This window comes from Pan paniscus, chromosome 13 (genome assembly GCF_029289425.2).
Source record: "Pan paniscus chromosome 13, NHGRI_mPanPan1-v2.0_pri, whole genome shotgun sequence".
Taxonomy (NCBI): domain Eukaryota; kingdom Metazoa; phylum Chordata; class Mammalia; order Primates; family Hominidae; genus Pan; species Pan paniscus.
In genome coordinates, this window is record NC_073262.2 from 85638444 (window position 1) to 85651034 (window position 12591).

The window sequence follows — 12591 nt, forward strand, 5'->3', positions numbered from 1 at the left end:
TCAAAAGAGTGAAGAGACTAACAGGAGAGGACACAAGAGAACCTGTTAAGTATGTATGAGAGAGAGCATGCATATAAGGGAGAAGAATGCAGGGACGTACGATGTATGAATGTCAAGTCAGCAAATTCATTCTCCACTAAATATAAAAATCCTTTTATGTAGTCCCTGACTCAAATTTCAGTAAAATTTCATTTAGAAATGTTTTTTAAAATTTTAATATGGCACAATTATTGAAATAATAATTAAATGAATTACCTTGGGACCTAGCAATCCAGGTTGATCAGAGAGGACAGTAGCCAATTCCTTCAGTGCAGATCTTAAAAACTTGCGTCTTTCTCTGTGCATTGAACCACTACGGGGAAAGACACCATAATAGTTTATCTGCTTCTACTAAAATTATTATTGGCAATTAAAGTAACTAGCATTATAGGTGCAACTTCCAAAGTCTTTTTTTAGGAAGCCAAAGTTCCTATAAAAATCATCTTCTATGTGTCTATCGTTAAGTGAGTTTCTAATCTTACATTTATCCTGCCTTTCTTATGTTGCTTTTTAAACTATGTTTCTTTTGTTATTCTCCATCTATCAAAATCCTACCCAACCTTCAAGACCAGTCCTTCGAGAAGCATTTCCCAACATCTAGCTATTTATTTATGAATAATTTATCCAATTTTAGTACCATGTAGCTTTAAGCACTTTATAGACTATGAAGTTCTTGATGGTGACCAGGCACAGTGGCCCATGCCTGTAATCCCAGCACTTTGGGAGGCCAACTTGGGCAGACTGCCTGAGCTCAGGAGTTCGAGACCAGCCTGGGCAACATGACAAAACTCCGTCTCTACTAAAAATACAAAACATTAGCCAGGTGTGGTGGGTGCCTGTAATCCCAGCTACTTGGGAGGCTGAGGCAGGAGAATCACTTGAGCCCAGGAGGCAGAGGTTGCAGTGAGCTGAGATCATGCCACTGCACTCCAGCCTGGGTGACAGAGCAAGACTCCACCTCAAAAAAAAAAAAAAAAAAAATCCTTGAAGGCAAAAACTGACTAACTGTATACATTTTTGTCACTTCCATAAAGAAATTAACAAATATAACGTAAGTATCTGGTTATCTATATTCTTATTAAGTTATATTCCTATTAAATATACAAAACTGAATACACAAGAGCTATAGTCAATAAAGGTATTGGGATGAGAGCTACTTGGCACTCTTGTTCAAAAATAGAAAGACGGGGAAAGGAAGGGATAATCATAAATATTCATATACTACTTATTTTAAAATTAAGATTAGAAAACATTCTCACATATTAACAGAAGGAAAAAAAATCATAAAATGTTCCAAGCAACTCCTCATACTACACAAAATATACACTGCTCCAAGAAAGTTTTAGAATTTAGATTGGGGTGTGTGTGTGTGTGTGTGTGTGTGTGTGTGTGTGTTGGGGTGTGTGTGTGTGTGTTGGGGTGTGTGTGTGTGTGTTGGGGGGTGTGTGTGTGTGTGTGTTGCCTATGCCAAAAACCCAAGTATAAAGAATACACAACACTAGCAATTTCGCTGTGACACAGTAGATCAGTTTCAGAGGACTCAAATTAAAATCCATCCTCTCCCTACATGACCTTAGGTTCCAACTCTAAGTTTCAGTTTTTCATCTGTAGAATAAGTATGATGACATCTGTCTCAAAAGATGCACAATCTTTCATGATGCCTGATATATAGTGCTTCTGTTACTTTAATTTCAATGACAAGCTCTTTTTACTGACAATAATAAAGTCATCGTGTCATTTCCAAGAAGAAAATGAACAAATGTTATTTTGATTATTTTACTTCACAGGATTACTGTGAGGAGTCTGTGATGGTTATTGGGAGAAAATGTCTATAAAGTACTTGGGCCTGGCACATGGTAATGAGTCCTAGAAGTTACCACTGCTTACTACTTTTATTTTATTTAATAAACAGAAGGAGGAAAATAAAAATACCTTACTTGTAAAAGATCTTTATAAAAGATAGCTATGCCTATATGTCTGCCTATAGTAGCGTCCATCCCACGAAGAAATAATAATTATGTGCATTTCTGCAAGTCTAGAGAGGAATTCTAACAAACTCCAAAGTACGTTATCTGCACTAGAAATCATTTTTTAAAAATTAAGCACATGTACTTCATTCAAGTAAATAAAATATGCATGAGGAAATGATATAGCACAGATACGATGAGTAAAGATGGTTTAAATTCCCAATATCTTATAGCCTAAACTGAAATTTTAAAACTTCCTGTGGTTTTATAGTTTTCTCTATGGAGTGTTGCTTGTCTTCTGTCTGCCTTATATAGAAATATTGATAGATCAAATAATATTATCTGTATATAGTACCTAAGTTAACTGGAGAAAATATTCTATATTAAGTATATCATATATGTAACAAAGTGAAATATCAAATTATTTAGAATTATTTTATGAGAAAACTGGAAAGTTGTTCAAAGATTTAAAATACACTAATTTCTCACTTAGGATATCTATACATTTACTAATATAAGAAACTAAAATTGGGAAAGAGGTGTACTCTTAAAAGTAAATATTTGCCGGGCACGGTAGCTCATGCCTGTAATGCCAGCACTTTGGGAGGCCAAGGCAGGCTGATCACTGAGTCAGGAGTTTAAGACCAGTCTAGCCAACATGGTGAAAACCTGTCTTTACTAAAAATACAAAAATTAGCTGGGAATGTACGGCGGGTGCCTGTAATCCCAGTGACGCAGGAGGCTGAGGCAGGAGAACTGCCTGAACCCGGGAGGTGGAGACTGCAGTGAGCCGAGATGGTATCACTGCACTCCAGCCTGGGTGACAGAGTGAGACTGTCTCAAAAAAAAAAAAAAAAAAAAAAAAGTAAATATTATCTGTAAGAGTTATATGGATATATTAATTTTCATGTAGTAGTACAAAAATCATATTGGTATGCAGAGCATAGTGGCAGTGAGATTATACCCAAAGTAAGAGCCCTTTGTGTGATACTTCCTTATAGCATTTTATCAACATTTCAAAAACATTTAAAATCTGACTTCACTAATTCCAAGGTTCTACATATTGAGGCAATATACTTAATAATTCTCATTGACTGAAAGTCCCCCTCTTCTACTACCATATCTTGCATACTATTAATCTGTACTCACTTCAACAAAATGATGCTTTAAGAATTTTTCTTGATTAAAGCTACCACGGATAAAATAAAACTACTCACGCATGTGACACGGCTGCCTCCTTGCATTCTCTTATGTCATTAATACGTTTATTATAGCTAGGTGCAAAAACAAATTAGAACGTTAGTTTAATTTGATCAATAACTGTCAAAATGAGTAAGTCTAATACTAGAAGTCAATTAAAAATGACATTATCAATTTAGAAACTGGCCATCAAACTGGAAGTGCATGGAAGAATCTACCCACACTTTTTCCTAGCACTTAGATGTCCAGTCAAGCCTTCCTAAAAAAAAAAAGTAACATTATATTAAATCCAACAATAAAATTAAACTTCACAATGTAGATTTTCATTTTATTAAATGTTATTACTTCCTTAAGCCCCAATGGAGACACTGAAATTATACTTCTGATGTAATTAACATCAGAAGTGATTTCCAAAAGTCTAAAGTACTGACAAAGCTATCATTTCTGACTTTTTAATCAAGTCTATCTTTAAGCATGAAAAAATTCTGAAAGGATATATATTAGTGATCAAAAGTAGTGACTGTTTGGATAAAAAGGTTTTGTGAAGGAGAAAACTGAGGCAGAAAAGCATTTGCCGACTTCAAATTATTTTAAGAGAACTATATATGATTTTAAGCTATGTATTTTTTTAAAAAAACTTATTTTTCAAATAAAAAAACATTTAATTAACATCAGCTTAAAGATGCTACCATAAAAACAAATGCTAATAAATAATTTCATGAATAATAGATATAAAAACTCAAAATTCCTAAAATGTTAAAGAAAAAATATCTTCCTGACAACCTCTCTAAAAATCTCTTACACTATGGCCAGGTACAGTGGCTCACACCTGTAATCCCAGCACTTTGGGAGGCCAAGGTGGGTGGATCACTTGAGGGCAGGAGTTCAAGACCAGCTTGGCCAACATGGTGAAACCCCGTCTCTACTAAAAATACAAAAATTAGTCGGGCATGGTGGTGGGCACCTGTAATCCTAACTACTCGGGAGGCTGAGGCAGGAGAATCGCTTGATGCCGTGAGGCAGAGGTTGCAGTGAGCTGAGATCACACCACTGCACTTCAGCCTGGGTGACAGAGCGAAACTCTTGTCTCAAAAACAAATTTAAAAAAAGTAAATAAATAAAAATCTCTTACACTAAAATGAACTCCAACTTCTATGTTTAAGTGGTCTAAGATTTATGTATTCTTTGAGCAAATTTCCAAAATATAATAATTCTGTAATCATCACCCTCTATAATTAATACACTTTTATACTTATGGTTTGATTATGATAATTCATATTTTAAACTGGATGATCATTCACAATTAAATTAAAAATGTAAACTCATAATTTTAAATACAGAGATTCTCAAATGATAAATTTATTATTAATAAAGCATAACAAAGACAACTGGTTTCACCATGCCATTAAATTTACTTGCACCATACACAAGTTCACTCAATATACAGAGGCTAACTGGTTTTAAATGTTTACATATATTTACATATGATTCTACAATGAGTTTGTCAGTATGCTAGTACATGACATTAATAAAAGTTTCATGATTTTCAATCTAAATCAATCAGAAAATGACAAAGCCCATCTTGCATATAATATTTCAGGGTATTCCACCATCTAAAATAAGAGCTGAAAAGTACATAGGGCACTATTTATTATATGACTGACAGATCACTGCCATAAGAATATCAGTATGGTGACAGAAATCAGAACAGTAGTCACTTGAGAAAGGAGTGGGGGGGAGTGGGGACTAGGCATGGCAGTACCGACCAGAAAGAAGCACAAAAGAATTCTCCAGAGATGATGGAAATGTTCTTACATCTTGATTTAAGTGGTGATGATGCCGGAGTTTTCATATGCAAAGTCACTGAGTTATACAACTAAGATGTATGTATTTTTCTGTTTGTATTTTCTCTCAAAAAAGTATCGGGAAGAAAAGGGCAGATTCCTTTAACTTCTCCAAGACACAGATAGAGGAGGTTAGAGGTGATGCTCAGGAACCTGGATTTCAATTTGCATTTCGGGGTAATTCTTATGTACACTAAAATGTGGGATATATTGGCTTACATTTAGCGTCAGACATACACATACATTCAAATATCTAGAAGTTTTATTTCATTTCAATGTCATTAAGTCGTTATTCAACTGGATGTGAAATAAATATAGGCAAATTTCACTGTTATCTGAAGCTAGGAAGCCCAACTTATATATTCAACATAAGTATAGCAGATCCTAGATATTTTTAAAAGATTTCATAATTGCCACCAAGTCTGAGTTCAATTTGGCTTTTATATATTGGCTACAGAATCTCAAGTGGAGAGAAATAAAGTTATTAAAAATTTCAAAGAAACACATTTCAGATAATTATTTGCTGAACTGGAAATAAATGAAAATAAATCATGCGGAATACTATTATTTAAATAAAAACAACATGATTTCCTGCACGCAGTGATATGAATTCTGTAATGGTTATAATTAATCCAGTTAACTATTTTTTATTGCTTCATATACTTTTACAAGTACACCCTATTCTAAAATAACACTTATAAAAATTTTAAGCCTCTAAAATGTATATGGTACTTTTGCATCTAAAATCATATTATGACTTGCAAAAGAAGACGTATCTTCCTTCTCCTATATTACATGTTTTGAAAGGTCAGGTAACCTCAGGTTTTTTTTAATATGTGAAGTTACCTGTAAAAAATATGATTATTAACTATCAGGATGACTGTTAAAAACAACTTCCTGGGATCCAAGTCAGATGGTATAGGCTGTATCTTCCTGCACAGTGTGACTACTCCTTTATCCCCAAAACTTCAGTAAAGATAACTCACTCACCACCCTTCTCCAAAAAAGACAAAATAAATGAAAATGCCATACCCTCGTATGTTTACAAATAAGTCTTCCGCAGCTTTGTGAATGTGGAAAACTTCATCCCGAAAGAGAGAGAGGCAAGAGCTACTTTGAAGAGCTAGTTTCCAAAGGTTCAGTGCTGTAGCGTCAGTATTTAGGATCCCATGGCACAAAATAAAGCCAACTTTAAATAAAAAGAAAGCAAATACAAATGTAAATGTAAAAGTATTCCAAAATTTGGTGACAGTGTAGCTTTTGAAAAATACAGAAACGTAACCACGATCACTAAATTGAGGCTTCTGAGTGACAGTAACAATACATATGTATAAACCATGGTAACACGTTTCTTTTCCAATTATAATTTTCTGTATTCTGCAAAACCAGTTATTTGAACCTGAACTGACAAAACGGGAAAAATGTCACTTCTGGGTTATGAACCAAGTCATTTTAATAAAAGTAACATTTATAAAATATTTTCAACCAAAGATCAGAAATTTCTAATTAACATATAATGCAGTAATCATTACAGTTGTTATAATAACTTAAAAATAAAGCTTATCTTGGGCCCCGGTGCTGTGGCTCATGCCTTTAATCCCAGCACTGCGGGAGGTTGAAGTGGGAGGATTGCTTGAGCCCAGGAGGCAGAGGTTGCAGTGAGTCGAGGTTGCGCCACTGCACTCCAGCCTGGGTAACAGACCCTGTCTCAAAAAAAATTTTTTTAATGGCCGGGTGCTCATGCCTGTAATCCCAGCATTTTGGGAGGCCAAGGCAGGCGGATCATGAGGTTAGGAGTTCGAGACCAGCCTGACCAACATGGTGAAATCCCGTCTCTACTAAAAATACAAAAATTAGCCAGGAGTGTTGGCGCGCCCAGCTATCCAGGAGGCTGAGGCAGGAAAGTCACTTGAACCCGGGAGGCCGAAGTTGCAGTGAGCCGAGATCATGCCACTGCACTCCAGCCTGGGTGACAGAGCAAGACTCTGTCTCAAAATATATATATATAATTTATATATATATAATATGCATACATACATAAAGAGAATCTACTTTCCTAATCATGAGAATAAATCATAGCATCTCACATTTTAATAGCATCCTCACATTTTTAATAGCAATTTATAGTTCATTAAGTCTTCTCATATATATTATTTCAAATGATTATCCTGTGTAGTAGACAAGACAGGTGGTATTCTTTCTTTTTTTCTCTCTTTTTGGTAAAGATGGGGTCTTGCCATGTTGACCAGGCTGGTCTCAATCTTTTGGTCTCAGGCCATCCTTCCACCTCATTCTCCCCAAGAACTGGGATTACAGGTATGAGCAACTGCACCTGGTCCATATGCTTCTTATAGTTGAAGAAGTGAAGGGTCATTGACTTTACTAAAATACTATTAAAGTAATAAAGCTAGGACTTAGCCCCAATTATTCATCCTTAAAATCCAATACTTTCAATATATTAAGTTGCTCTTTATTATATGAATTCTAAATATCTTTTTTATCTTTTGTTATCTAATCTGGAAATCCTATATAAATGTATAATTTTATACATGCTGACTGATATCCTCTCTAGTCTTCTATACTAGGACGTAAGACCTCATCTTTCATTCACTGAACATCTACTCAGTGTCTACTATATATACAAGGTTCTGTAGTGGGCCAGTTAGAAACCAATCCCATTTTCTTTGAGACTTCCCTATGATTCTCAATAATCACTCCCATGTTTAAACTCCTATTATAGCTGTGCAACTATCTTGACACTTTAACATAAAACTTGCCATTTATCTTTTGATTCTTAGCTCAAGCTTCCTTCTTGGGTCACTAGAGAAGCAAGCTAACTCTGTAAGTAGGCATATTTTGTAGAGTCATACACACATATTTAACTTCTTTGACTTGAACTATACAAAAATATTTTTCATACAACAGGGCCCCTAAAACAAGCCAATTATTCAATCTGGCACACAATCAAAGAAACAGAATACATGTATGAAAGATTAAAGAGCCCTCAAGAGAAATTTTGTTTATAAAACATTATCCTATTATGTACTTGACTTTCCACCCTAATATCAAGTGAAATCAGATTTCACTTAGTGTCTTACACCTTTGTATGTTAACACTTACAAAATACTTGCTACTACTAATACAAAGTTTCTCTGAAAATTTTTATCACTTACAAGTTAAAAGTGTTTGTTTTTAACATACGTGTTATGAGTTAAAGTATATTTATTTGTTTAAATTGGACCAAAAAAGGCAAATGAATTTAAAATAGATTGCCCAGGCTGGGCATGATGGCTCACACCTGTAATCCCAACACTATGGGAGGCCAAGACAGACGGATCACCTGAGGTCAGGAGTTTGAGACCAGTTTGGCCAACATGGTGAAAACCCCATCTCTACTAAAAATACAAAAATTAGCCAAGCATGGTGGTGGGCACCTATAATCCCAACTATTCGGGAGGGTGAGGCAGGAGAAATGCTTGAACTTGGGAGGTGGAGGGTGCAGTGAGCTGAGATCATGCCACTGCACTCCAGCCTGGGTGACAGAAAAGACTCAAGTCTCAAAAGAATAAAATAAAATAAAATAGATTGCCCAAGATTAGGGGGATGACTTATTAATTAAACTACACATCAATCTCCTTTACCAAAATTAGGATGAAAGGACAAAAAAAAAAATTTAAAAGTAGCTCTTAAAACAGAAGACCAAGTCTTGACAAGAAAGTTGAAGAAAATCTTTGAAGGCAGAAAGCAGATAAAATTGGACTATCAATATAAAAAACAAGGCAGAAATTAGTAATCCAAAACTCTGGAGATAGGAAAAAAAATCTTTCCTAAGGAGTCTCCCAAGTCCAATCAACAGACCCAAAAATGAACCCTAAAATACGTATCAGGATAATTAATTTTACAACTGTACTTCAAGTGCTGGGTCCTCAATATTCTAGGTCCTGCACAACTCTTAGCATCGGGCTATAATCTAGAGCAGTGATTCTTAAACTTTAGCTTGCACCAGAATCACTGAGAAAGTACATTAAACAGATTGTTAAGATCCATCTGCAGAGTTTCTGTTTAGTAGGTCTTGGGTAGGGACCAAGAGTCTGCATATCTAAGAAGTTCCTAGGTGTTGCTGATGTTGCTGGTCTAGGAACCACACTTTGAACTAATCCAGAACAAAGGTCCAAAGAAAGTAGACTACCTATTGAAGAAAAATCCTAGTCCGGGTAGTAGTTCCAAAAAGAGAAGTGCAGAATTTGAGGCAACTCCTAACCTCCAGATTAGCTCTCCTCAGGGTTCAAACACATGAAAGAAGCAAAATTCATTCCTTATTTTGGCAACTGTGGTTATCCCAAATCTGCCTTCTCCATGCCCATATATTCCCCATTAGGGCAGCCTGCTTCCTGATCGACTTACCGGCTCATTACACAAACTCATGCCATCAGCATTCCCGTTTAAAATAAAGACCAGTGGGAAGCAAAATCCAGAGGTCACTAATGACAGCTAACTCTACTAATTAACTCAATTATTCAGCTGTACATCCATAAGCACAAAACAACTAATAATTACCACACAACCGAGCAAGATCAAAACTCTGAAAGCTGTTTTTCTAAATAAACTATGAGACAAAGCATGATAATTTCACTTATCTTTATAGAAGAAAATATAAATATCACAAACCTGGTCAATGTAAAAAATAATATAATTAATAAAAATAGCTAAGGCCAGATAGTATTGTTAAATTTCCCCTCTTTCATACTAAAAACACACTACTCAAAGTTATCAGTCCATAATGAGACTAAGTATTGGAACAGGGTATTTAGAAATTTTCATAAATATTTCACAGTGATTTTGGAGTAGAAACCTAATAATCTGTTAGACTGAATCTAGTAATAAAAACTATGAGCTTGTATTTTATGTCTTTATTACTTTTTCTGGTAATTCTAGTAATTCATTTTCTTTATTTTATTAAAGGATCAATCCAAAAAATATTAAAGAAGAAAAACTAGTCCTTCACCATAGTTTGAGAAACACTGTAATAAAAAGTCAACAAATACAGTCATCTCTCAATGTAGGGGATTGGTTCCAGGACCATCAACAGATACCAAAATCTGTGGATGCTGAAGTTCCTTATATAAAATGGCGTAGTATTTACATATAACCTACATACTTCCTCCTGCATAATTTAAATCACCTCCAGATTACTTGTAATACCTAATACAATATCTACACATCACTTCATTTGCGTGGACTCAATGTAATACTCATTATGCAGTAAGTTTTGCTTTTTGGACCTTCGTGAAATTTTTTCCCGTATTTTAATTGGCTGTTGACTGAATCTCTGGATGCAGAACCCCAGGATATAAAGGGCCAACTCTATTCTCTAAAGGTTAATAAATCAAGAACAAAACCTGTAAGAATGAAAAAACACAAACACTTCAAAATTATTCCCCTGTGGCAGTGAGCCTAGGGGTGAGTAGGAGGAATTTATCTATATTACAGAAATTCTCATTCTGTATTAAACCTGTGTGTCTCCATGGAATAGTACACAGCCATAAAAAATGAATTCATATCCTTTGCAGTAACACGGATGGAGATGGAGGTCATTATCCTTAGGAAGCTAAGGCAGGAACCGAAAACCAAATACTACATGTTCTTACTTATAAGTGGGAGCTAAACACTGAGTATACATGGGCACAAAGAAAGGAACAACAGACACCAGGGCCTACTTGAAGGTTGGGATAAAAAAAACGACCTACCAGGTACTATGCTTATTACCTGAGTGACAAAATAATCTGTACACCAAACCCCCATGACATGCAATTTACCTATAGAACAAACCTGCACATGTATGCATGAACCTAAAAGTTTAAATAAAATCTCTTTTGAAGCTGATAAACAAACAGCTTAAAAGCAAATACAACAAGCTATTAGAAGTCATAGAAACTTGGTGGTAGATTTATGGGTGTTCATTCTACAATTATTTCAACTTTCTTGATGTTCACAATAAAATGAAGGAAAACAAACAAACCAAAAAAAACCTTGTGTCTATTTCTCTCATAGTTTGTAAGCTTCTTAGAAGCAGAAACTAGTACTTTTATCTCCTATGCATCTAAAAAACTGCCAAACATACGAGTAATTTATTAAACTGAAGTGAATTAAAACCAAAAACTTTAAGTGAACAGATGTGACATTTAAATAATCATTAAAAGCAAAACCAAAATTTAGTTTTGAAGGTTATGTTGAAAGGCAATATAACGTAGCCCATGAGCCTTGGAGTTAGGCTGGGTTCTTATCTTGTCTTTGTCACTCACTAGCTGTGTGGCCTAAGCTTTAGATTCCCCAGCTTTAAAACAGACTACCTGGCCGGGTGCAGTGGCTCACACCTATAATCCCAGCACTGTGGGAGGCCGAGGCGGGCAGATCACCTGAGGTCAGGAGTTCGAGACCAGCCTGACCAATATGGAGAAACCCCCGCCTGTACTAAAAATACAAAAATTAGCCAGGCATGGTAGTGTGTGCCTGTTGTCCCAGCTACTCGGGAGGCTGAGACACGAGAACTGCTTGAACCCAGGAGGCGGAGGTTGCAGTGAGCCGAGATTGTGCCACTGCACTCCACCCTGGGTGACAGAGCAAGACCTCATCTCAAAAAAAAAAGAAAAAAAACCCACAAACAGACTATCTACTCTGATAGGATCAATATGAGGACTGAAAGAGGTAATGGACATAGATGGGTTAGCACAATGCTAAGCACAGAGGTAGTAACCATGTCACCTGCTATTTTTCTCTAAAACATAAAGCCTGGGGAGTAATCATAACACTAACCCATTTTACTTACAGATAATCCACTTTTCCATTGCATCCAAAGAGAGGTATTCACAAGGCATCTTAAAAAGAGAATATATACATTTGCAGTTAAAAGAAATTCTAAAAAATATTCCATATTGAGCCACTCTCCTCCCTTTCTCCTGGTAACTTACTACCTAATTCTTCGCCCAAATACTACCACAACAAATTTGAAGAGTTGGATAAAAGTTTTATTACCTATACTGAAACTTGCAGTCAATAAACAACGAGAGGTGTGCCCCTTTCACATCTGCATACCCTCAAACCTCTCTTTAAAAAAATATTGTTGCTAATTATCTTTAATCTGGTAAATGACAACTTATCAATTTCTCAAGCCTATTTCAAAGTTTACAATATTCCAAAAGATAAAATTTTAGTCAAGTTAAAAGACATTTATGTGTCTGAATACTCACTGTCTCACCAAAATCAGTAGCTATGTGTGTGTATTCTCCATATGTGTGACACCTATGTTCATAAATACAGAGAATAGACTGAAAAAAATATAATGGAATATAACAATGATTTTGTCTACTTGGTTCTACTTGGTGAGATTTGGGGTGATTTTTGTTTTTGCTTTATACTTCAAATTCTTCTACCATGATAAAGCAAAACAAACTTTTAAACTTTAAAGAAAAAAGTACTCATAGTATTCACCATATTAATTTATCACCAGTTTTCATTAAGACTCTAAAGCTAAAAAATCTGAA

The 12591-nt window shown here is 35.3% G+C and overlaps 1 protein-coding gene across 5 annotated transcripts in view; it reads right to left on the minus strand.

Annotated features, from left to right (window-relative positions):
• The window catches only part of NCKAP1 (NCK associated protein 1), a 116857-nt gene that overhangs the window by 58078 nt on the left and 46188 nt on the right, over positions 1 to 12591 (minus strand). For all 5 annotated transcript variants that reach the window (XM_003823525.5, XM_003823526.6, XM_034954614.3 and 2 more), the window contains 4 exons: positions 11877 to 11925; positions 6083 to 6239; positions 3224 to 3280; positions 256 to 352 (listed from right to left, as the gene is read on the minus strand). In XM_003823525.5, the coding sequence (XP_003823573.1) occupies positions 256 to 352; positions 3224 to 3280; positions 6083 to 6239; positions 11877 to 11925 (360 nt within the window). The remainder of the gene's footprint in view (positions 1 to 255; positions 353 to 3223; positions 3281 to 6082; positions 6240 to 11876; positions 11926 to 12591) is intronic.